The sequence below is a fragment of the Ranitomeya imitator genome, chromosome 2 (genome assembly GCF_032444005.1).
Source record: "Ranitomeya imitator isolate aRanImi1 chromosome 2, aRanImi1.pri, whole genome shotgun sequence".
NCBI classification, from domain to species: domain Eukaryota; kingdom Metazoa; phylum Chordata; class Amphibia; order Anura; family Dendrobatidae; genus Ranitomeya; species Ranitomeya imitator.
Window position 1 is genome coordinate 277174120 of NC_091283.1, and position 27282 is coordinate 277201401.

General features: G+C 45.1%; 2 protein-coding genes across 3 annotated transcripts in view; both read right to left on the reverse strand.

Annotated features, from left to right (window-relative positions):
* The window catches only part of LOC138666912 (oocyte zinc finger protein XlCOF7.1-like), a 124908-nt gene extending 115730 nt beyond the window's left edge, over window positions 1-9178 (reverse strand). Inside the window, exon 1 of the mRNA XM_069755096.1 lies at window positions 8999-9178. The gene's annotated coding sequence lies outside the window, so the exon portion shown is untranslated. The remainder of the gene's footprint in view (window positions 1-8998) is intronic.
* A 1059-nt stretch (window positions 9179-10237) lies between these two features.
* LOC138666926 (oocyte zinc finger protein XlCOF6-like) overlaps window positions 10238-27282 on the reverse strand; it is a 49563-nt gene continuing 32518 nt past the window's right edge. For both annotated transcript variants that reach the window (XM_069755117.1, XM_069755116.1), the window contains one exon: window positions 10238-16149. In XM_069755117.1, the coding sequence (XP_069611218.1) occupies window positions 14606-16149 (1544 nt within the window). In that variant the 3' untranslated portion in view covers window positions 10238-14605. The remainder of the gene's footprint in view (window positions 16150-27282) is intronic.

The following is a 27282-nucleotide window of genomic DNA, read 5'->3' on the forward strand; positions in this document are numbered from 1 at the left end:
GACATTTAGGAACACAGTGCAGAGCCATTTTGTTGGTGACTGCAAAGTTATACTGACAAGTAGACAGTCACCGAGGATGGCAGGCAGCAAGGATTCTGGGAGATATATGGTGGGGGCAGCAGGGTGACAACAGCACAGAGTATTTCAGGAGAGCAGTGTGCTGGTCTATGGGGGGTCACAGAGGGAGATATATGGTGGAGGAGCAGGGTGACAGCAGCACAGAGTATTTCAGGAGAGCAGTGTGCTGGTCTATGGGGGTTACAGAGGGAGATATATGGTGGAGGGAGCAGGGTGACAGCAGCACAGAGTATTTCAGGAGAGCAGTGTGCTGGTCTATGGGGGTTACAGAGGGAGATATATGGTGGAGGGAGCAGGGTGACAGCAGCACAGAGTATTTCAGGAGAGCAGTGTGCTGGTCTATGGGGGTTACAGAGGGAGATATATGGTGGAGGGAGCAGGGTGACAGCAGCACAGAGTATTTCAGGAGAGCAGTGTGCTGGTCTATGGGGGTCACAGAGGGAGATATATGGTGGAGGGAGCAGGGTGACAGCAGCACAGAGTATTTCAGAAGAGCAGTGTGCTGGTCTATGGGGGGTCACAGAGGGAGATATATGGTGGAGGGAGCAGGTTGACAGCAGCACAAAGTATTTCAGGACAGCAGTGTGCTGGTCTATGGGGGTCACAGAGGGAGATACAGTTATAAGAAAAAGTTTGGGCGCCCCTATTAATCTTAATGTTTTATAAAAATTGTTGTTGTTTTTTTGCAACAGCTATTTCAGTTTCATATATCTAATAACTGTTGGACACAGTAATGTTTCTGCCTTGAAATGAGGTTTATTGTTCTAACAGAAAATGTGCAATCTGCATTCAAACAAAATTTGACAGGTGCATAAGTATGGGCACCCCACCAGAAAAGTGACATTAATATTTAGTAGATCCTCCTTTTGCAAAAAAATAACAGCCTCTAGTCGCTTCCTGTGGCTTTTAATGAGTTCCTGGATCCTGGATGAAGGTATTTTTGACCATTCCTCTTTACAAAACTATTCCAGTTCAGTTAAGTTTGATGGTCGCCGAGCATGGACAGCCCTCTTCAAATGATCCTATCCTATCTAGTGCTGTATGAAATATAAATATATCTATAATATAACGCTGGGAGCGTCACTCTGTCCAAAGCCTTTATAGACTGCGCAGGTGCGACGCTCCTAGCGTTAAATTATAGCCAGTGTCAGAAAAAAAATGGAGCCGGAAAGCGCCGACTGCTGGGAGCAGGGGGACATTTATGAACCATAACTCGGACGTGGGGACACTGTGGACATGATCCCGCCCTGATGATGCTGTGGCAGTTCATGCCACAGCAATTTCTTACTTATGCCACCTGATTCCGGCCCATGAATGTTCCCCTGCTCCCGGAATCAGCGCCTGCGCAGTCCGCGCTTTCCGCCGCCATTTTCTTGGATACTGCAGTGTGTCTTCAAGAAAATGGCGCCGGAAAGCTCAGACTGCGCAGGCGCCGATTCCGGGAGCAGGGGGGTATTTATGAGCCGGAAACAGGGGGCGTGTGCACACGATCCCACCCTCATGACGCTGTGGCATGAAGTGCCACAGCTATTTCTTACTTGGGCCCCCTGATTCCGGGCCATGAATGTCCCCCTGCTCCCGGAATCGGCGCCTGCGCAGTCCGCGCTTTCCGGAGCCATTTTCTTGGATACTGCAGTGTGTCTTCAAGAAAATGTTGCTGGTAAGCGTGGACTGCGCAGGCGCCGATTCCGGGAGCAGCAGTCCACAAGCCAGAGGACCTGGAAGATGGAGCAGCGCGCTGCGCTGGAACGGGACAGGTGAATATAGCAAGTGTCGGGGGCCTGAGCTAGCAGCGACTCCGGCACCTGACCCCCACAGCGCGCCGGTGTCCCGGCAGCAGCATACGGGACATATAATACTATGGAGCATCTTATGGGGGCCATCATCCATAATGGAGCAGCATACGGGGCATATAATATGGAGCATGTTATGGGGGCCATGAACCATAATGGAGCAGCATATGAGGCATATACTATGGAGCATCTTATGGGGGCCATCAACCATAATGGAGCTGCATACGGGGCATATACTATGGAGCATCTTATGGGGGCCATCAACCTTTATGGAGCAGCGTATGGGGCATATGGATGGGAGCAGCAAATTATAGAACGGCGGCGCAGGATGGGAGCAGCACATGACAGAACGGGGGCGCAGGATGGGAGCAACAAATGACAGGATGGGGGCGCAAGATGGTAGCAGCACATGACAAGATTAGGGCGCAGGATGGAAGCAACACATACCAGGATGGAGACCATATACCAATATAAATGCTCGCCACCCGGGCATAGAACGGGTTCAATAGCTAATATATATATACTGTATATATATATATATATATATATATATACATATATATATATGTATATATATATATATATATATATACAGTGGGGCAAAAAAGTATTTAGTCAGTCAGCAATAGTGCAAGTTCCACCACTTAAAAAGATGAGAGGCGTCTGTAATTTACATCATAGGTAGACCTCAACTATGGGAGACAAACTGAGAAAAAAAATCCAGAAAATCACATTGTCTGTTTTTTTAACATTTTATTTGCATATTATGGTGGAAAATAAGTATTTGGTCAGAAACAAAATTTCATCTCAATACTTTGTAATGTATCCTTTGTTGGCAATGACAGAGGTCAAACGTTTTCTGTAAGTCTTCACAAGGTTGCCACACACTGTTGTTGGTATGTTGGCCCATTCCTCCATGCAGATCTCCTCTAGAGCAGTGATGTTTTTGGCTTTTCGCTTGGCAACATGGACTTTCAACTCCCTCCAAAGGTTTTCTATAGGGTTGAGATCTGGAGACTGGCTAGGCCACTCCAGGACCTTGAAATGCTTCTTACGAAACCACTCCTTCGTTGCCCTGGCGGTGTGCTTTGGATCATTGTCATGTTGAAAGACCCAGCCACGTTTCATCTTCAATGCCCTTGCTGATGGAAGGAGGTTTGCACTCAAAATCTCACGATACATGGCCCCATTCATTCTTTCATGTACCCGGATCAGTCGTCCTGGCCCCTTTGCAGAGAAACAGCCCCAAAGCATGATGTTTCCACCACCATGCTTTACAGTAGGTATGGTGTTTGATGGATGCAACTCAGTATTCTTTTTCCTCCAAACACGACAAGTTGTGTTTCTACCAAACAGTTCCAGTTTGGTTTCATCAGACCATAGGACATTCTCCCAAAACTCCTCTGGATCATCCAAATGCTCTCTAGCAAACTTCAGACGGGCCCGGACATGTACTGGCTTAAGCAGTGGGACACGTCTGGCACTGCAGGATCTGAGTCCATGGTGGCGTAGTGTGTTACTTATGGTAGGCCTTGTTACATTGGTCCCAGCTCTCTGCAGTTCATTCACTAGGTCCCCCCGCGTGGTTCTGGGATTTTTGCTCACCGTTCTTGTGATCATTCTGACCCCACGGGGTGGGATTTTGCATGGAGCCCCAGATCGAGGGAGATTATCAGTGGTCTTGTATGTCTTCCATTTTCTAATTATTGCTCCCACTGTTGATTTCATCACTCCAAGCTGGTTGGCTATTGCAGATTCAGTCTTCCCAGCCTGGTGCAGGGCTACAATTTTGTTTCTGGTGTCCTTTGACAGCTCTTTGGTCTTCACCATAGCGGAGTTTGGAGTCAGACTGTTTGAGGGTGTGCACAGGTGTCTTTTTATACTGATAACAAGTTTAAACAGGTGCCATTACTACAGGTAATGAGTGGAGGAAAGAGGAGACTCTTAAAGAAGAAGTTACAGGTCTATTAGAGCCAGAAATCTTGATTGTTTGTTTCTGACCAAATACTTATTTTCCACCATAATATGCAAATAAAATGTTAATAAAAGACAATGTGATTTTCTGGATTTTTTTTCTCAGTTTGTCTCCCATAGTTGAGGTCTACCTATGATGTAAATTGCAGACGCCTCTCATCTTTTTAAGTGGTGGAACTTGCATTATTGCTGACTAAATACTTTTTTGCCCCACTGTATCTGCGTTTAGTTATAGCACCTCACGTCTCTTATTTTCCCATCATGCCTCTCATTTTCCCCCTCACTCCTCTCATTCCCCCCTAACACTTGTCATTTCGACCTCACATATGTCATTTTCCGATCACTCCACTATTTTCCCTCACTCCTCTCATTTTGCACTCACACCCCTCATTTTCACCTCAGCATATACAAGTTTGTCATCTCCCTTATATATAGTATACACCTGTATGTCTTCTCTTGTATATAGTATATACCTGTATGCCATCTCCCCTGTAAATAGTATATACCTGCTGTATGTCATCTCCTCCTGTATATTGTATATACCCATGTGTCATCTCCTCCTGTATATATTATATACCTGTATGTCATCTCTTCTGTATATACTATATACCTGTATGTAATCTCCTCCTATATATAGTATATACCTGTATGTCATCTCCTGTATATAGTATATACCTGTATGTCATCTCCCTTGTATATAGTATATACCTGCTGTATGTCCTCTTCTCCTCTATACCTATGTGTCATCTCCTCTTTTATATAGTATATACCTGTATGTCATCTCCTCCTGTATATAGTATATACGTGTCATCTCCTCCTGTATATAGTATGTACCTGTAAGTCATCTGCTCCTGTATAAAGTATATACCTGTGTGTCATCTCCACTGTATATAGTATACCTGTGTGTCATCGCCCCTGTATATAGTATGTACCTGTATGTCATCTCCCCTGTGTATAGTATATACCAGGATGTCATCTCCACCTGTATATAGTATATACCTGTATGTCATCTCCTGTATATAGTATATACCTGTATGTCATCTCCCCTGCATATAGTATATATGTGTGTGTGTCATATCATCCTGTATATAGTATATACCTGTGTGTCATCTGCTCCTGTGTATAGTATATACCTGTGTGTCATCTCCTCCTGTATATAGTATATACGTGTGTCATCTCCTCCTGTATATAGTATATACCTGTGTGTCATCTCCTCCTGTATATAGTATATACCTGTGTGTCATCTCCTCCTGTATATAGCATATACCTGTGTGTCATCTCCTCCTGTATATAGTATATACCTGTGTGTCATCTCTCCTGTATATAGTACTAAATTGGCAGCCTGATAAATCCCCAGCCAACAGGAAGCCCTCCCCCTGGCAGTATATATTAGCTCACACATACACATAATAGACAGGTCATGTGACTGACAGCTGCCGTATTTCCTATATGGTACATTTGTTGCTCTTGTAGTTTGTCTGCTTATTAATCAGATTTTTATTTTTGAAGGATAATACCAGACTTGTGTGTGTTTTAGGGCGAGTTTCATGTGTCAAGTTGTGTGTGTTGAGTTGCATGTGGCGACATGCATGTAGCGACTTTTGTGAGATGAGTTTTGTGTGGCGACATGCGTGTAGCAACTTTTTGTGTGTCGAGTTGCATGTGACAGGTTAGTGTAGCATGTTGTGTGCAGCAAGTTTTGCGCATGGCGAGTTTTGCGCGTGGCGAGTTTTATGTGTGGTGCATTTTGAGTATGTGCAAGCTTTGAGTGAGGCAACTTTTGCATGTGTTGCAACTTTAGCAATTTTTCCGCGTGTGCAAGTTTTCCATGTGGCGAGTTTTGTGTGAGCCTAGTTTTGCATGTGGCGAGTTTTGAGCGGCGACTTTTGTGTTTCGACTTTTATGTGGCGAGGTTGGTGTATGTGTGGTGAAATGTGTGCTAAGGGTGGTATATGCGTTCAAGCACGTGGTAGTTTGTGGCGCCTTTTGTGTGTGTGTTCATATCCCTGTGTGTGGTCAGTATCCCATGTCGGGGCCCCACCTTAGCATCTGTACGGTATATACTCTTTGGTGCCATCGCTCTCACTCTTTAAGTCCCCCTTGTTCACATCTGGCAGCTGTCAATTTGCCTCCAACACTTTACCTTTCACTTTTTCCCCATTATGTGATAGGGGCAAAATTTTTGGTGAATTGGAAAGTGCGGGGTTAAAATTTCACCTCACAACATAGCCTAAGACGCTCTCAGGGTCCAGACGTGTGTGTGCAAAATTTTGTGGCTGTAGCTGCGACGGTGCAGATGCCAATCCCGGACATACACACACACACACACATACACATATTCAGCTTTATATATTAGATATATAGTATATATCTACTATATAATTGTCTAAGGGGTACTTCCGTCTGTCCTTCTGTCTGTCTGTCTGTAACGGTTATTCGTTTGCGGATTGGTCGCGGCAGCTGCCTGTCATGGCTGCCGCGACCAATCAGCGACGCGCACAGTCCGGAAGAAAATGGCCGCTCCTTACTCCACGCACTCACATGCCCAGCGCCCGCATACACCCCTCCAGTCTGCCCTCACACAGGGTTAATGGCAGCGGTAACGGACCACGTTATGCCACTGGTGTAATGCAGTCCGTTACCGCTGCTATTAACCCTGTGTGACCAAGTTTTTTACTATTGACGCAGCTTATGCAGCGCCAATAGTAAAAACATCGAATGTTAAAAATAATTTAAAAAAATTTAAAATGATTATATACTCACCTACGCCGCCTTTCCCGCTCCTCGCGATGCAACCGGCACGTTCCGGTCGCACTGATGGTGTGGCAGGAGGACCTGCCATGACGTCACGGTCATGTGACCGCGACGTCATCACAAGTCCTGTGCGCCTGCGCGAAAAGGACCTGCCGTGACGTCACGGTCATGTGACCACTACAAGTTCATGTGACCGCAACGTCACGGCAGGTCCTGCTCGACAAGGACCTTGCCGCTTGCAATGGAGCGGTCCCGGGAGCGTGGCGAGGAGCGGCAAAGGCGGCGGATGGTAAGTATAGCAGGACTTCCAACGGGCCTTCGGAAGGCTCTGTGCTGGGCAATATACTACATGGCTCTGCTATAAACTATGTGGCTGGGCAATATACTACGTGACTGGGCAATATACTACGTGGCTGGGCAATATACTACGTGACTGAGCAATATACCGTACTACGTGCCTCTGCTATATACTACGTGGCTGGGCAATATACTACGTGCCTCTGCTATATACTACGTGACTGGGCAATATACTACGTGGCTGGGCAATATACTACGTGACTGGGCAATATACTACGTGGCTGGGCAATATACTACGTGACTGAGCAATATACCGTACTACGTGCCTCTGCTATATACTACGTGGCTGGGCAATATACTACGTGCCTCTGCTATATACTACGTGACTGGGCAATATACTACGTGGCTGGGCAATATACTACGTGACTGGGCAATATACTACGTGGCTGGGCAATATACTACGTGACTGAGCAATATACCGTACTACGTGCCTCTGCTATATACTACGTGACTGGGCAATATACTACGTGGCTGGGCAATATACTACGTGTCTCTGCTATATACTACGTGGCTGGGCAATATACTACGTGGCTGGACAATATACTACGTGGACATGCATATTCTAGAATACCCGATGCGTTAGAATCGGGCCACCATCTAGTATATATATATATATATATATACATATATATCTGCATATATGTTTTTAAGAATATTTGAGCCGTTGGATCCATGATATGTCCATTTTGCAAGTCTGCGGGAAAAAAAAAAAAATCGCCGTACGGAAGCCATACGGATGACACACGGATAAATTTGTGTGTAAAAATGGCATTGAATACGAAACAGTGTTTTGGGACAATTACTGCGTATTACGGCTGTAAAAAACGGACCGTATTTACTTACGCCTAGTGTGACGCCGGCCTTACATGGCTCAGCAGACAGTATCACACAGGATAGGATTAGATACACAGCTCAGCAGACAGTATCACACAGGATAGGATTAGATGCACGGCTCAGCAGACAGTATCACACATAGGTGAGGATTAGATACACGGCTCAGCAGTCAGTATCACACAGGATGGGATTAGATACACAGCTCAGCACAGTATCACACAGGAGAGGATTAGATACACAGCTCAGCAGACAGTATCACACAGGATAGGATAAGATACACAGCTCAGCACAGTATCACACAGGATAGGATTAGATAAACGGCTCAGCAGTCAGTATCACACAGGATAGGATAAGGTACATGGCTCAGCAGACAGTATCACACAGGATAGGATTAGATACACGGCTCAGCACAGTATCACACAGGATAGGATTAGATACACGGCTCAGCAGACAGTATCACACAGGATAGGATTAGATACACAGCTCAGCAGTCAGTATCACACAGGATAGGATTAGATACACGGCTCAGCACAGTATCACACAGGGTAGGATTAGATACACATCTCAGCAGACAGTATCACACAGGATAGGATTAGATACACGGCTCAGCACAGTATCACACAGGGTAGGATTAGATACACAGCTCAGCACAGTATCACACAGGATAGGATTAGATACATGGCTCAGCACAGTATCACACAGGATAGGATTAGATACACGGCTCAGCACAGTATCACACAGGGTAGGATTAGATACACAGCTCTGCACAGTATCACACAGGATAGGATTAGATACAAGGCTCAGCACAGTATCACACAGGAGAGGATTAGATACACGGCTCAGCACAGTATCACACAGGATAGGATTAGATACACGGCTCAGCACAGTATCACACAGGATAGGATTAGATGCACGGCTCAGCACAGGATCACACAGGATAGGATTAGATACACGGCTCAGCACAGTATCACACAGGATCGGATTAGATACACAGCTCAGCACAGTATCACACAGGATAGGATTAGATACACGGCTCAGCACAGTATCACACAGGATCGGATTAGATACACGGCTCAGCACAGTATCACACAGGATCGGATTAGATACACGGCTCAGCACAGTATCACACAGGATAGGATTAGATACACGGCCCAGCACAGTATCACACAGGAGCAGCACAGAGGCCTCCCCTTCTGTCTCTGTGTTACCTCTCTGCACCATCTTCTTCCTCTCTATGGAGGCGGCAGTGATGTTACCACTACAGTGATCGTGGGCACCGGGAGAGATGATGCTGCCCGTGTGCTGGCTGCAGATGACAGGGAACGCCCGCTGACAGTGTGAGGGGAGACAGATGGAGCGGCCCCTCCTAGAACAGCGCGGCTCTCACTGAGCTGAGCGGTTATAGGGGAAAGTGGAGCTCACATATACACTGTGGGCTCCAGAACAATGGCGCCGGTCTCCTCCCTCTGCTGTGATGTGGACGGCCCGGGGGCCATGCTCAGAACACAGCAGGGAGCAGCTCAATGCTAGGTATAGGGTCGGCGGGTGACCACTGTCTCATGTGCCCACGGCAGCCGTATTTGCAGAGTACAAGTGTCGTGCTGGGACTCTAACACTGCTGCAAAGCAAAATGGCAGCGCCCAGTGGCTGCAAAAATAATTAAAAAAAATAAATTTTGGATTAAAAATAATTGTTTATATAAACAATCCTTTTTAATACAGAAAATAAAATTGCAGCACCTTCCCTTTAAAGAGAAATAGGAGCAGGATGTTGGGGTAACGGACAATGAGCAGTGGGATGACATATTATCCTCGATTCCCCACTGTCCACTAGTGAGGTACAAAGGCTGTCACAGATGGACCTGCTGCATCGGGTACACAGGACTCCCAAATTCCTGCATAGAATTGGGGTAAGAGAGGAGGACTTGTGTCCGAGATGCGGTTCGGGCCCTGACGATTTGCTACATATGTTTTGGTCATGTGGTTCCATCTGGAATTTCTGGACCAAGTCATAGACGACATAATCACGGTGTTTAGGGTTGTGATTCCTACACATCCTCTGGTTTGTGTCTTGGGTTTTGTGGACGGGGTTGCTGAAGATGCGAACATAAAAAGAACATTATATCAAGCCAGGAAAATTATAGCAGCACACTTGTTGGACAGGGCGCCATCTACATTTAGGGAATTTATGGAAAAAAATGAATCCACTGCTACGTCTGGAAGGAGCATATAAAAAGAGGAGAGCCCAGCATTAATTCTGTAAAATATGGGAGGACTGGACAATTCACCAAGACATGGATATTATGTCCTTACTTGGCGATAGCTGGGTAATATTATTACTTGTATCAATAGAGATATGTCCGATTAACGTCCTTGGAGTGAAGAATATAAAATCTGTTCCCATAATGTCCTTCCTGTTTCAGGTGAAAACTAAAGAACTTGGGACTTATCTTTCATAATGTTTATTTTCACATGAGTGCACAGATTGCCGTATTCAGATTAAATATGTTGATTAATATAATAAGATACTTGCTAATTGCTATGTGGTCCGGAACAAGGAGGGGGAGGGGGTTTGGATGGGTGTTGTCATTTGTTGTATGTAGAAAAATTCAAGAAAAATTTATTTGATTTATAAAAAAAGATTTTACAAAGAGGTTAAACAATACATCATATGCAGTGCATGAAATAAACAAGATTAACACAGGAGACTTAATATGGTGATCACAGAGATGATTTGTCTTAGTGAAGGAGAGCACTGCGATTGGGAACGTCCAGTGAACGGGATCGTACATACACTGATATATATCTTTCTGCATGAACCCAGATCATAATTAGCCTTGACCTTTTATCAGCACCTAAGTTACACCCAGACACCCCTCGTTGATGACCTCACGTGGGCCGGGTGGTGGGATGTTCTCAGCCCTTCAGGATTTTATAAATTCCCAACATTAATAATATCTTCACTCCTGCAGAATTTCAAGATCGTGATTTTACCTTTCCATATAGATAGTAAACATGACATGGCTGGAGTCAGCGATCTGACCACTACTGATTTGGGGCTTATAGGCAGGTATTACTGAATGGATTTTAATGTTTTTTTTATAACAGTGTCTTATAGTCAAAAATCTATGGTAAGTTGTAAAGTAATTTCCCTTTCTCATTCAATTATACGACTTTCTGTTATATCTTTTTGTACAATTTGTCAATAACATATAATATGATTTTCCAGTAATTCATTTTTCACACTCCAGGTATGGTAATGGATTCTCTCTGTGTGGCATTTTCCAGCAGTGTTGGCACTTACGTTCCCGGGGTTCATGTGAGGTTGTTACATCATGTGAAACTTGCCCCCAATCAGCACTGGCGTCACCATCCCCCACCTTCGGACAAATCAAACATCAGGAGGAAGTCAGAGAGCAGCCGCCGCCCTGGCTGCCGGTTGATATTCAATACATCCAAAGGCGCGGACAGTACAGCCGGCAGTGATTGGGAGCAGGGCTCGTGTGATGTAACACCATCAGTGAGCCTCGGGAATGTGGGTCCTGACACCGCTGGAACGGCGCCGGCACAGAAGAGAGGAGTGTTTTTAATTTAATGAGGCCAAACATGAGGAATGACAAGGGGTTGTTGTCAGTTAAACCATTTCCAACAGCTGAACATAAAAAAGCTTCTTCCTTGTGTGACTGCTGTGAAGTTTATTAAGAGTTGATTTTCAAGCAAAATATGTACAACATTGAGGGTATGTTTCCACGGTCAGTAAACGCTGCGGGTTTGATGCTGCGTTTATCCGCAGCGTCCAGATGTTACAGCATAATGGGTGGGATTTCAAGAAATCCCATCTCCACTATGGGTTCAGAGACACCTGCAGCAGCCCTGCGTAAGCGAACATGCGGAGGGTCTTTCCAATCCGCAGCATATCCATTTATGTAGCGGAGACGCTCAGTCTCCGCAGCATAAATTTCCCATTGACTATCATTACATGCGGTAAAACTGCATTATCTTTATAGTTTATAGTTAAGTGCGGAAACGCAGCTTACTACGCATGTGTACTAATATAAATAAAGTGTTACCTTGCTTCAGCAGAAAGATCCATCCACTGCAGTTCTCACGATGAGCTCAGCTGACCGCGAGAAATGCCTCGCAGGTTACCGCCGTAGACCGAGTTATCTCCGGTGGTCATCTACAAGCTCTGCGGTGTCTGGATGTCAGGCTGGATGGTGGCATAATGTCACCATTCAGCCAAAGGCACCCAGATGTAGCAGAGCTGGACTCATCGTGAGACACTCGGTAATAGACTACGGTGGACAGGAAGTATTTGTGTTGGTTTATTATTTTTTTTCTGCTTGCAGAAGATTGAGGGATTCAGGGATTAGGTGATGCAGTAAGTATGATTAATTAAGATTAATAAAGGATTTTATTCTGGCTGTGTCTTTATTTACCATGTAACTATAGGATTGGTAATAAATAAGTGTAATATAGACGCTTCTCCATTACTAATCCATGGGCTTGATGTCACCTGACAATACAAAGGTGACATAAACCCCACAAATATTACCCCACTTGCCACCGCAACAGGGCAAGTGGGAAGAGCCAGGTAAAGTGCCACAATTAGAGCATCTTTGGATGTGCCAGTTGTGGGGCGGCTGCTGCCTGCTATTTTTAAGCTGGTGAGGGCCAAAATCCATGGGCCTCACCAGCAGGGCCGGCGTTAGGGGCAGGCAGACTAGGCAGCTGCCTAGGGCCCCTGCTGCCCTAGGGGCCCCCAGCCAGGGTTGCAAATACTGCTGATGGCACTGCTCCAGGGCCCAGAGGTGGATGGGGGCCCAGCAGGCAGGCCCAGTATCATGCAGGATCAGGCCCCTTTCACTCCCTCCTGTAATCATGGAACACCCAGTGCCGGAGAGAGAGTGGGGCGCGAAGTGCAGGAGTTCAAAGAGGGGGCGTGTCATGCAGGGAGAGACGCTAGCCAATGAACGCTTTCCCCACCAGACTGAGGAGAGCGCTCACTGGTTTCCGTCTGTCCTCTTGCATGGCGCGTCCCAATGGTGAGTACTCACCTGTGGTCGGGGCCTCGGCTGCACAGCACACAGTGTGTCTTCTGGTCCCTCCACTGTTCTATTCGGAGCAGGCTGCGGCATCTCCTCAATGTGAAGAGATGGGGGAGGAACTCACTGCACGGGACAGCACTGCAGAACCAGGGGGCTGATATCAGTCTGCTCTGTGCCCCATCCCCCAAAGGTGTTTCTGCAGCCCTCTCCAGCTGAACTATGTGACCTCATCCAGGGCTCATCTGATATCACAGATTAGCATGTGTGTATATACAGTATGTATGTGTGCATCTGTGTATGTACAGTATGTGTGCATCTATGTATGTACAATATGTGTGCATCTATGTGTATGCTTCTATCTGTGTGTATCTGTGTATGTATGGATGTATGTATGGTATATGTGTGTATGTATGGTATATCTGTGTGGCTGTGTGTGTATGCCTGTACATTGTGTGCGTGTGTGTGATTGGTTTTGCCGGAACAAACATCCTTCTTCTCATCAGCACATCGCCCAGTGAAAACTGCAGATATGCTGGTAAGATGATACTGTACAGGGACAGATTGATCTACTAGTGATCATCCTGTCCCCATCATTATTCCTCAGTAGGTGTAAAGAAGCTGGGAAACAAGTGGCGAATGACTTCAATATTGTTGATCACACTCGTTTAGTGGCCTGAAATCAACGCATGTAGCTACAACCAAAATGTTTTTGTGTGATGTGCAATATGTTACTATTTGGGGCCTCATTTTAAACTTTTGCCTAGGGCCCCACTTTCCCTAAAACCGGCCCTGCTCACCAGCCTGAGAATACCAGGCCACAGCGGTCTCCTTTTTCCTTGCCTGGTTAACAAAAATAGTGGGACCCCACACCGGTTTTTTTTGGAGGGGATCCCACTATTTGTGCTAACCATCCAAGGTAAGCAGACTGCTGCGGCCTGGTAATATCAGGCTGGTAAGATTTTTGGATATTGGATCCTTACCAGACTGAAATAACAGTCCCAGTAGTCTGCTTTACTCTCGCTGGTTAATTAATATAGGAGGACCCAAGGACATATTTTTTTAAATTATTTATTTATTAAAAAGGAAAGGACCTCTCTGTGCTTTGCTTCACTTCCTGTGTCATGTATTTCTGGCTGTGTCATAAGATTCACGATTATATAAATTAGTACACATGCGAAGTAAGCTGCGTTCCCGCAATTAATACGCATGTGACTAGGAAGATGTTGTGGTTTTACCAAATCTGATGATAGTGAATGGGAAATTTACCCAGCGGAGACGAAGAGTCTCCACTACATAAATTAACATGCTGCGGTCTGGAAAGACGTGCTGCATGTCCGTCTCTGCGGGTGAGCCGTGACAGTCGGTGCATGCCTAGTGGACATGGGATTTCTTGAAATACCATCCACTATGCTGTTACAGCTGGATGCTGCAGGTTGGACATTGCGAATGAATGCAGGGCCCAACCCGCAGTGTATACTGACTGTGAGAACATATCCCAATATATCAACAAACAGGAAATCACTATTTTTTTCCTTCCCAGAAGCCAGCTTTCAATTAGCTTTATTCCAAGTGACACAAAAAACATATGCAATGAAAAAAACGCATCAAATACACATGTAAAAAATGCAGGTGACCTGCCAGTGAACTCAGGTGCAAATTTTACCTGCATCAAATCCTGAGCATATACTGAGCCATTCGTGACTGTGGAAATATCAAAAAGGATTCTCCCCTATGAGACTTTTATTGTGACTAAGGAGAGATGTTTTCTTCACAAAATATTTCCCACACGCTGAACAGAAAAAGTCTTCTCCCCTTTGTGGGTGCTTTGGTGACCAAGAAGAAATGATTTCTTCACAAAACATTTCCCACATTCTGAGCATGAAAAAGGCTTCTCCCGTGTGTGAGTTCTCTGATGTTTGAGAATAACTGATTTATCTCTAAAACATTTCCCACATTCTGAACATGAAAAAGGCCTCTCCCCTGTGTGAGTTCTTTGGTGTCTTTCAAGAAACGATTTACGGTTAAAACATTTCCCACATTCTGAACATGAAAAAGGCTTCTCCCCTGTGTGAGTTCGATGATGTGTTTTAAGATCTGTTGTAGTTTTAAAACAATTCCCACATTCTGAACATGAAAAAGGCTTCTCCCCTGTGTGAGTTCGCTGATGTGTTTTAAGATGTGTTGTAGTTTTAAAACATTTCCCACATTCTGAACATGAAAATAGCTTCTCCCCTGTGTGAAATTTCTGATGTTTGAGAAGAGCTGATTTCACTGTAAAACATTTCCCACATTCTGAACATGTAAATGGCTTCTCCCCTGTGTGAAATCTCTGATGTGTGAGAAGACCTGATTTAGTTGTAAAATATTTCCCACATTCTGAACATGAAAATGGCCTCTCCCCTGTGTGAATTCTCTGATGTTTGAGAAGGTTTGATTTGTCCATAAAACATTTCCCACATTCTGAACATGAAAATGGCTTCTCCCCTGTGTGAGTTCGCTGATGTGTTTTAAGATGTGTTGTAGTTTTAAAACAATTCCCACATTCTGAACATGAAAAAGGCTTCTCCCCTGTGTGAGTTCGCTGATGTGTTTTAAGATGTGTTGCAGTTTTAAAACATTTCCCACATTCTGAACATAAAAATGGCTTCTCCCCTGTGTGAAATCTCTGATGTGTGAGAAGACCTGATTTAGTTGTAAAACAATTCCCACATTCTGAACATGAAAATGGCTTCTCCCCTGTGTGAAATCTCTGATGTGTGAGAAGACCTGATTTAGTTGTAAAATATTTCCCACATTCTGAACATGAAAATGGCCTCTCCCCTGTGTGAATTCTCTGATGTTTGAGAAGGTTTGATTTGTCCATAAAACATTTCCCACATTCTGAACATGAAAATGGCTTCTCCCCTGTGTGAGTTCTATGGTGACGAACCAGATGTGATTTCTTCTTAAAACATTTCCCACACTTGGAACAAGAATAGAAATTCTCTACTGTGTGAATTTTTTGATGTTTTACAAAAGATTTTTCGAAAGGAAAACTCTCTTCATATTCTAAACTTGAAAATGACTTTTTTGCTTTATGACCAGTTACTTTTCGAATGCTTATTTTGTGACTTTGATTTTCCTTAATAGTCTGTAATGAATCAGAAGACAGGACCTGTTTGAAAGGATCAGATGAGAGATCATCGCTGTGAAGGGATGATGGTATATCTGGAGTAATGGCATTTACTTTAATTGTATCCTGTGGAATCTCAAGATCATCTAATTTAAAAATTGAAGATGTCAGCTGTCCCTCTGGTCTCCTGGTACAGTCATCTGCCAAGAATAAAATCAAACAAATTTTAAATAAAATATCCTTGACTTATATTTTTTAACTTTTCTACTTAAACTGTCTGTAAAAATAGCAAGTTAAGTAAAATATTGATTTAACAAGACATTGACAACTCACAGGCCAATAGAAAATCTCATAAGATGCACGAGTAGATCGTGGTACTCCACTGTTTTTTCACTCTGCTTCCCAAATATCGAATTAAAAGCCACCAAACTGTATTGCAGGCAAAAATAATACCAATAAAAACTTTAGTCATCTGATATTAAGTCCCCACTCAGGTCCATCATCGGTCAGTGGAAAAACAGGTTTCCACAATATTAATGGCTCAAAGTCTTTTGAAAAGCAACATGGCTTCAATAAACCAATCCAGCAATATCAGCGCTGCAGGAAGGTGCCAGATACAAGCTTGTTCTCCTCTGGTTCAGTCCTCTGTGCTCAGCTCCTGGCTTCTGTTTTAATCACCTGTTGCGACCCGGACCCATTTACTGACTACTCTTGCATCTTCTGATTAGGTATTTTCTCTGCCTTCCTGGTTCTGACCCGGCAACCTGAATTTTCTTCTTCCCATCTCATGCAACAGAACAGAAGGTAAAAATGTGGCCCAAGCCTAGGGCTCTTTGTGCAGGTCCAAATCCATGTATATCTTTTAAATGATGATGCGCAAGGAAATTCCATGGAATATGATGAGCAAGGCAATCACTGGGATATGGAAAACGGAGTATATAGCGCCAATCCTGTTTGTAGCAGCCATCTATTGAGCTGCCAGGTGACCATGAACAGCGCCCCCAATACATTTTGTCTCCAAACTATTCCAGCAAGATTTAGATTCCAATAGCTAAATGGCGCTCCTTCTCTTTTTAACCCCGCCATGTGCCCGGACAGTGGAATACAACCGTATATAGGTATTGCTGGATTCAAGAGCAGTGAGAAAATTATTTGCAAGGTCCATTAGTTTCTTATTACACTTTTTGATGAATTCCAATGTTATTGCCACATAAAATAACACATGTCAAATTTGAAATATGGGACCCGATTAGGAAAATAAAACTTGCTGCTGTAAGTGGTTAAATTTAGAGTCTTTTGGGAAATAACTACTGTAGTCAACAACTTAGTATAGACAATAATATCTACTGAAATTATCAAACTCAAATGTCTTCATCAGTAAAATGTGAGTAACTAATGGTGAAACCTCTCTGGAGTAATTACAGTATGTGGCTTGGTAATCCACCCATGTTTTTCGGCTGTCTAACAGTCGCAAAACATGCGGCCGCAGGGACTAAAACTTGTCATTCAAGAATAGAGAAATTATAGTTTACAGGGAAAAATTTTTAAACAATTTACTGTATAATAACTGGTATACAAGGCAAAATTTAAAAAGTATTTATTAAAAAATTAGAATTTAAAGTAAACCGAAATTGATTTTTTTATATAAAAAACTTGACATCTGAAGGTGACAGAGGAATTATGGAGTATGCTGGTTTTATCAGCCAGGTATTGCTTGACCATATTTGAAAACTTTTCATCCTTGTCAAAAATACCCAGACATCAGGGCCTGGATGCTGGGAGGGTGTCATAAAATTAGACCAGGCCTTTGACAGTGTGCCCCTGCATCTGCTGTACCTGGTGTGTGTCTCCCTCGCCTTTCCTCCTTGGTTGGGCAAGCTGCCCCCTGCTGCTAACACTATACAACCAAATAAATCAATGGAGTACTCAGTCCAAACAAATCTTCCTTTTTTCAAAACATGTAAAGTACTTTATTAAATAATTAATGAATACATTAGCACAAAGTATAATACAAAAACAGGGTAAGGGTAGTCACAGGTACCCGGCTCATACTGATAAAGTGCATAGTGCTCATAATCTACATGAGAAGCTCATCTCCCATTCATATCACATATAGCATCACAAGTATCCACACTGTGGTGGCATATCAATATGCAGTTAAATGCTAATATTTATTAAGGGGGCTTACCCATAACAGCGTGGAGTGCCGGGCCCGTGTCACGCCGCCACCGACGCGCGTTTCGCAGATCTTTATCAAGGTGCGGTTCCTGCTGCTAACGTCTGATGGGAATTTTGTCAACATCTTTTCTATCTGGACTTCTGGTATAGCACCATTTTAGTATACCTCTCCATCTCAGAAGGGATTGAGAAAAAAAGTTCATCCAGTCTGTTCAGATCTCCCAGGTATTGACCTTAGCCCTAGTTCTCAGTATGGGCAGAGCATCTCTCTCGCGAACTCTGCTAGCACTAGCAATTCCAACACAAGCAATGCACCCGAATTACATCACCTCCTGCCTCTGAGAGTTCAAGTCCTTCTTTCCCTGTAGTTCTGAAGGCTTAGAGCACCTAAAGGCCCGGATGTCCATCTCATGGTTCCCAAGTCTACTGATGGATTCGCATGGAAGGATGTTTGACAATGCACTGCCTTGAGTAACATGCTCACGCTGTCCCCACACTTTATCTAACTGAACTTGACACTTAACTTGGCACTAACCCTCAGTTGCTGAAAACCTACACAGAGTTGCCAGAGCTTCTGGTCAAGGTACGTGGCATGAGCGCCCATTTTCACAAGTCAGCTACAGCTACCACTGCTCTGTCAGTGTTGCAGCAGCAAGTCCACCGAGGTTTTAGGGTTTAAATATGGGTCGATAGAAGAGAAGATAGCGCTTTACGCTGACGATATACTGCTATTTCTGGGAGACCCGCATGACTCATTGAGCAATGCTATGTGGCTCATCGAGGGATTTGGCTCTCTATCAGGACTAAAAATAAACTGGAATAAATCAATTTAAATCATGTTGGATGATGTGTGTTGTGAATTCTGTGGCAGAGCTCCCTCCTGTGGTCACAAGTGGTACTTCGGCTGATTCTCTCTATGAGCTTCCGTTGGTGGAGGAGAATGGTACTGCGGCTTCTGAGTTTCCTCAGGTGATGTGGTGAAGTCGTTAGGTGCTGCTCTATTTAACTCCACCTAGTGCTTTGATCCTGGCCTCCAGTCAATGTTCTAGTATTGGACCTGGATCCTCCTGGATCGTTCCTGTGGCCTGCTGCTCTGCATAGCTAAGTTCCGCTTTTGTTATTTTGTTTGCTGCTTTTTTCTGTCCAGCTTGTTTATTTGTTTTTTCTTGCTTGCTGGTAGCTCTGAGACGCAGAGGGTGTACCTCCGTGCCGTTAGTTCGGTACGGAGGGTCTTTTTGCCCCCTTTGCGTGGTTGTTTGTAGGGTGTTGTGTTGACCGCAAAGTTACCTTTCCTATCCTCGCTCTGTTCAGAAAGTCGGGCCTCACTTTGCTAAATCTATTTCATCTCTACGTTTGTCTTTTTATCTTAACTCACAGTCATTATATGTGGGGGGCTGCCTTTTCCTTTGGGGTATTTCTCTGAGGCAAGGTAGGCTTATTTTCTATCTTCAGGCTAGCTAGTTTGTCAGGCTGTGCCGAGTTGCATAGGGAGCGTTAGGCGCAATCCACGGCTACCTCTAGTGTGGTTGGAGAGGATTAGGGATTGCGGTCAGCAGAGTTCCCACGTCTCAGAGCTCGTTCTATGTTTTTGGGTTATAGTCAGGTCACTGTATGTGCTCTGACTTCTATGTCCATTGTGGTACTGAATTACCAAATCATAACAGTACTGGAGGCCTGAAGTACTAATGATTCTCAATAGAGGGAAAAAAGAAGTTCTGAGACCATTTTTTTTTCTCTGCACTGTGTTTTGCCTTTTTTTTTTCCCTAGACATTTGGGTGGTTCAGGACACAGGTGTAGCGATGGACATTAAAGGTCTGTCTTCATGTGTGGATCAGCTCACGGCAAGAGTACAAAATATTCAAGACTTTGTGGTTCAGAATTCTATGTTAGAACCAAGAATTCCTATTCCGGATTTGTTTTTTGGAGATAGAACCAAATTTCTGAGTTTCAAAAATAATTGTAAACTATTTCTGGCTTTGAAACCTCGCTCCTCTGGTGACCCAGTTCAACAAGTTAGGATCATTATTTCTTTTTTACGTGGCGACCCTCAGGACTGGGCATTTTCTCTTGCGCCAGGAGATCCTGCATTAAGTAATATCGATGCGTTTTTCCTGGCGCTCGGATTGCTGTACGATGAACCTAATTCAGTGGATCAGGCAGAGAGAAATTTGCTGGCTCTGTGTCAGGCTCAGGATGAGATAGAGGTATATTGTCAGAAATTTAGAAAGTGGTCCGTACTCACTCAGTGGAATGAAGGTGCGCTCGCAGCTATTTTCAGAAAGGGTCTCTCTGAAGCCCTTAAGGATGTCATGGTGGGATTTCCTATGCCTGCTGGTCTGAATGAGTCTATGTCTTTGGCCATTCAGATCGGTCGACGCTTGCGTGAGCGTAAATCTGTGCACCATTTGGCGGTATTATCCGAGCATAAACCTGAGCCTATGCAGTGCGATAGGACTTTGACCAGAGTTGAACGGCAAGAACACAGACGTCAGAATGGGCTGTGTTTCTACTGTGGTGATTCCACTCATGCTATCTCTGATTGTCCTAAGCGCACTAAGCGGTTCGCTAGGTCTGCCACCATTGGTACGGTACAGTCAAAATTTCTTTTGTCCGTTACCTTGATATGCTCTTTGTCATCTTATTCTGTCATGGCATTTGTGGATTCAGGCGCTGCCCTGAATTTGATGGACTTGGAGTATGCTAGGCGTTGTGGGTTTTTCTTGGAGCCCTTGCAGTGTCCTATTCCATTGAGAGGAATTGATGCTACGCCTTTGGCCAAGAATAAGCCTCAGTACTGGACCCAGCTGACCATGTGCATGGCTCCTGCACATCAGGAGGTTATTCGCTTTCTGGTGTTGCATAATCTTCATGATGTGGTCGTGTTGGGGTTGCCATGGCTACAAGTCCATAATCCAGTATTAGATTGGAAATCCATGTCTGTGTCCAGCTGGGGTTGTCAGGGGGTACATGGTGATGTCCCATTTCTGTCTATTTCGTCATCCACCCCTTCTGAGGTTCCAGAGTTCTTGTCTGATTACCGGGATGTATTTGATGAGCCCAAGTCCGATACCCTACCTCCGCATAGGGATTGTGATATCGATTTGATTCCTGGTAGTAAATTCCCAAAAGGTCGACTGTTTAATTTATCTGTGCCTGAGCACGCCGCTATGCGGAGTTACGTGAAGGAGTCCTTGGAGAAGAGGCATATTCGCCCGTCATCGTCGCCATTAGGAGCAGGGTTCTTTTTTGTGGCCAAGAAGGATGGTTCGCTGAGACCTTGTATAGATTACCGCCTTCTAAATAAGATCACGGTTAAATTTCAGTACCCCTTGCCGTTGTTATCTGATTTGTTTGCTCGGATTAAGGGGGCTAGTTGGTTCACCAAGATAGATCTTCGTGGTGCGTATAATCTTGTGCGTATTAAGCGAGGCGATGAATGGAAAACTGCATTTAATACGCCCGAGGGCCATTTTGAGTATCTTGTAATGCCATTCGGACTTGCCAATGCTCCATCAGTGTTTCAGTCCTTTATGCATGACATCTTCCGAGAGTACCTGGATAAATTCCTGATTGTATACTTGGATGATATTTTGATCTTCTCGGATGATTGGGAATCTCATGTGAAGCAGGTCAGAACGGTGTTTCAGGTCCTGCGTGCTAATTCTTTGTTTGCGAAGGGATCAAAGTGTCTCTTTGGTGTTCAGAAGGTTTCATTTTTGGGGTTCATTTTTTCCCCTTCTACTATCGAGATGGACCCTGTTAAGGTCCAAGCCATCTATGATTGGACTCAGCCGACATCTCTGAAAAGTCTGCAAAAGTTCCTGGGCTTTGCTAATTTTTATCGTCGCTTCATCTGCAATTTTTCTAGTATTGCTAAACCATTGACCGATTTGACCAAGAAGGGTGCTGATGTGGTCAATTGGTCTTCTGCTGCTGTGGAAGCTTTTCAAGAGTTGAAGCATCGTTTTTCTTCTACACCTGTGTTGTGTCAACCAGATGTTTCGCTTCCATTCCAGGTCGAGGTTGATGCTTCTGAGACTGGAGCAAGGGCTGTTTTGTCGCAGAGAAGTTCTGATTGCTCGGTGATGAAACCATGCGCCTTCTTTTCCAGGAAGTTTTCGCCTGCTGAGCGAAATTATGATGTTGGCAATCGAGAGTTGCTGGCCATGAAGTGGGCATTCAAGGAGTGGCGTCATTGGCTTGAAGGAGCTAAGCATCGCGTGGTGGTCTTGACTGATCATAAGAACTTGACTTATCTTGAGTCTGCCAAGCGGTTGAATCCTAGACAGGCTCGTTGGTCGCTGTTTTTTGCCCGTTTTGACTTTGTGATTTCGTACCTTCCGGGCTCTAAAAATGTGAAGGCGGATGCCCTGTCTAGGAGTTTTGTGCCCGACTCTCCGGGGTTATCTGAGCCGGCGGGTATTCTCAAAGAGGGAGTAATTGTGTCTGCCATCTCCCCTGATTTGCGGCGGGTGCTGCAAAAATTTCAGGCTAATAAACCTGATCGTTGCCCAGTGGAGAAACTGTTTGTCCCTGATAGGTGGACTAATAAGGTTATCTCTGAGGTTCATTGTTCGGTGTTGGCTGGTCATCCTGGAATCTTTGGTACCAGAGAGTTAGTGGCTAGATCCTTTTGGTGGCCATCTCTGTCGCGGGATGTGCGTTCTTTTGTGCAGTCCTGTGGGATTTGTGCTCGGGCTAAGCCCTGCTGTTCTCATGCCAGTGGGTTGCTTTTGCCCTTGCCGGTCCCGAAGAGGCCTTGGACACATATCTCTATGGATTTTATTTCAGATCTTCCCGTCTCTCAAAAAATGTCAGTCATTTGGGTGGTTTGTGATCGCTTCTCTAAGATGGTCCATTTGGTACCCTTGTCTAAATTACCTTCCTCCTCTGATTTGGTGCCATTGTTCTTCCAGCATGTGGTTCGTTTACATGGCATTCCAGAGAATATCGTTTCTGACAGAGGTTCCCAGTTTGTTTCGAGGTTTTGGCGAGCCTTTTGTGCTAGGATGGGCATTGACTTGTCTTTTTCCTCGGCTTTCCATCCTCAGACTAATGGCCAGACCGAACGAACCAATCAGACCTTGGAAACATATCTGAGATGTTTTGTTTCTGCTGATCAGGATGATTGGGTGTCCTTTTTGCCTTTGGCTGAGTTCGCCCTTAATAATCGGGCCAGCTCGGCTACCTTGGTTTCGACGTTTTTCTGCAACTCTGGGTTCCATCCTCGTTTCCCTTCAGGGCAGGTTGAGTCTTCGGACTGTCCTGGTGTGGATACTGTGGTGGACAGGTTGCAGCAGATTTGGACTCATGTAGTGGACAATTTGACCTTGTCCCAGGAGAAGGCTCAACGTTTCGCTAATCGCAGACGCTGTGTGGGTCCCCGACTTCGTGTTGGGGATTTGGTTTGGTTGTCTTCTCGTCATATTCCTATGAAGGTTTCCTCTCCTAAGTTTAAACCTCGTTTCATTGGTCCGTATAGGATTTCTGAGGTTCTTAATCCTGTGTCTTTTTGTCTGACCCTTCCAGATTCTTTTTCCATTCATAACGTATTCCATAGGTCATTGTTGCGGAGATACGTGGCACCTATGGTTCCATCTGTTGAACCTCCTGCCCCGGTTTTGGTGGAGGGGGAGTTGGAGTATATTGTGGAGAAGATTTTGGATTCTCGTGTTTCAAGACGGAAACTCCAGTATCTGGTTAAGTGGAAGGGTTATGCTCAGGAAGATAATTCCTGGGTCTTTGCCTCTGATGTCCATGCTTGCGATCTTGTTCGTGCCTTTCATATGGCTCATCCTGGTCGTCCTGGGGGCTCTGGTGAGGGTTCGGTGACCCCTCCTCAAGAGGAGGGGGGGTACTGTTGTGAATTCTATGGCAGAGCTCCCTCCTGTGGTCACAAGTGGTACTTCGGCTGATTCTCTCTATGAGCTTCCGTTGGTGGAGGAGAGTGGTACTGCGGCTTCTGAGTTTCCTTCCTCAGGTGATGTGGTGAAGTCGTTAGGTGCTGCTCTATTTAACTCCACCTAGTGCTTTGATCCTGGCCTCCAGTCAATGTTCTAGTATTGGACCTGTTTCCTCCTGGATCGTTCCTGTGGCCTGCTGCTCTGCATAGCTAAGTTCCGCTTTTGTTATTTTGTTTGCTGCTTTTTTCTGTCCAGCTTGCTTATTTGTTTTTTCTTGCTTGCTGGTAGCTCTGGGACGCAGAGGGTGTACCTCCGTGCCGTTAGTTCGGTACGGAGGGTCTTTTTGCCCCCTTTGCGTGGTTGTTTGTAGGGTTTTGTGTTGACCGCAAAGTTACCTTTCCTATCCTCGCTCTGTTTAGAAAGTCGGGCCTCACTTTGCTAAATCTATTTCATCTCTACGTTTGTCTTTTCATCTTAACTCACAGTCATTATATGTGGGGGCTGCCTTTTCCTTTGGGGTATTTCTCTGAGGCACGGTAGGCTTATTTTCTATCTTCAGGCTAGCTAGTTTGTCAGGCTGTGCCGAGTTGCATAGGGAGCGTTAGGCGCAATCCACGGCTACCTCTAGTGTGGTTGGAGAGGATTAGGGATTGCGGTCAGCAGATTTCCAACGTCTCAGAGCTCGTTCTATGTTTTTGGGTTATAGTCAGGTCACTGTATGTGCTCTGACTTCTATGTCCATTGTGGTACTGAATTACCAAATCATAACAGATGTGGGAGGTGAGCTGTGTGATTCTACAGAAGGGGGTAGACTTAAGATAGCAGACCAATTCAAGTATTTGGGGATATTAATCTCTTTGCCAATTACAAATTATTTGCATAAGAATCTGACACCGGTACTGGAAACTCTTAAGACTAAGGTAGGGGCTTGGTCTAAGCTGCATTTGTGTTATGACCTGGTGGTTAGGAGCACCCGGCACGACCTGATGGTTAAACTCACACAGGACAAGATCTGGGATGTGGGAGCTCTGCTGACCGCAAGCCCTAATCCTATCACAACAACTAAAAATAGCTGTGGAGCGTTCCTGACTCTCCCTAGACGCTTCTTCACAGCACTAAGAGCTAGCTAGCCCTAGAGATAGAAAATAAAGCCTACCTTGCCTCAGAGAAATTCCCCAAAGGAAAAGGCAGCCCCCCACATATATTGACTGTGAGTAAAGATGAAAGTCACAAACACAGAAATGAAACAGGATTCAGCAAAGGGAGGCCAGACTTACTAAACAGACAGAGGATAGGAAAGGTATCTTTGCGGTCAGCACAAAAAACTACAAAAGACCACGCAGAGTGTGCAAAAAGACCTCCGCACCGACTCACGGTGCGGAGGTGCCACTCTGCATCCCAGAGCTTCCAGCTAGCAAGACAAGATCATGATAACCAGCTGGACAAGGAAACAATGAACAAATAATAACTATCAGGAACTTAGCTTCTGCTGGAGAAGACAGGTCACAAGAAAGATCCAAGAGCGAACTGAACCAATGCAGGAACATTGACAGCTGGCATGGAGTAACGATCTGAGTGGAGTTAAATAGAGCAGCCAACCAAAGGATAGACCACGTCACCGGTGCAAGGAACCTCAGAAGCAGCAGCTTCACTCACAGCCACCAGAGGGAGCCCATGGACATAACCCGCCGAAGTACCATTCACGACCACAGGAGGGAGTTCGACAACAGAATTCACAACAATTTGTCTGTTGTGGGTCGAGTTAATCTTATCAAAATTATTCTGATGCCTAAAATGCCGATATTCTGATGCCGATACCTGTGGTCAAGACATTTGTCAGAACTAGCGATCCGACGGGCACTCACTGGCAGCTGAACAGGGGGTTGGCCTGGATGGCTGGTGCTGGGGACAGCCTGTGACCCTGGTGAGCCATGAGAGCGGTACCAGTGGTGCTTGTAGGAGCTGGGCACTCTCAAGAGAAGACAAACAAGACATGCGGTCACGTGACCGTGAGTTAGAGGGGTGGGCGGAGCCTAGCACCGCTGTTTGAGCCCACAGCGTGGGGCTGCAGTGGCATCGGGGAAAAAGTGCAAAAGGGAGAAGACACCCGAGAAGACACCCCAGGGATGTAAAAAGGGGTGACAGGAAAACACGTAGTCACACAAGCCAAAGTCAAATACAGAGAGGTCGGCTCAGTATACAGGGGCAGTCAGAAGAATAGTCAGGATGTAGCAAGAGATCAGTAAACCAGAATGGGCAATAGACGGTACAGAAACGGCAGGCAAGAATCACAACAGGGACGGAACCAGATCAGAAAACTAACAAATAGACAGTAGTACATGCACAAAGCAGAGACACACCAGAGTCAGATGCACTCAGCCAAGCTTCAGAGTATAAACGACAAAGATTGGCCGCATAGTGAGGCTATAAAAAGCCTCCCAGACTCCTCCCTCATTTTGGTCTATCGGCCCAGCCGACCGCTGCGCTCTGCAAATGACTTTCGGCTAACCTCTGCACTAATCCGTACCTCCCACTCCCGATTCCAAGACTTCTCCCGCGCTACGCCAATCCTCTGTAATGCTCTACCCCAAGATATTAGGACCATCCACAACTTCCATAGTTTTAGGCGCTCGCTCAAAACACATTTGTTCAGAGCGGCCTACCATGTTAACTAATCAAAGTCATTTCATGTTTGTGTGTGTAGCCCATTCACTATCTCCATCTACCCCCCACCCCATGAAGATGGCTGGACCATCATTGTTAATACATCATTGTAAATACACACCTGTACTTTTTATCTCCCCCACCTCATTGTAGATTGTAAGCTCTCACGAGCAGGGCCGTCTTATTTTACTTTATTGTATTGTTAACGTTGTTACCTGTAACGGGGTCTACTGTGCTGTAATACCTCTCCTGCGACGTGGGAAGCCATGCCTGAGCTATCTTTGGGGCGACTGTTCCCTTCAGGGCGCCGAGAGGGTTCGAGGAGGTATACTCGCCATGCTCGCCTGTTGATGATTCGGGGGAGATCGGAACCTTGAAAAGGAACCGTCGCCCCCTTCACTCCATAAAATTAAAAAATAATTTACAGAAAAGTAAAAAATAAAATAAAAACGTTGGGGTCTGAACCAGACCCTGTGTGCCTCCTACAGACACTAAGCAAGAACTGGTTAGCTGAGAGCCAGCAGGAGGGTGTATACTGCAGAGAAGGAGCTAACTTTCTTTGTATCACTTAAGTGTCAGCCTCCTAG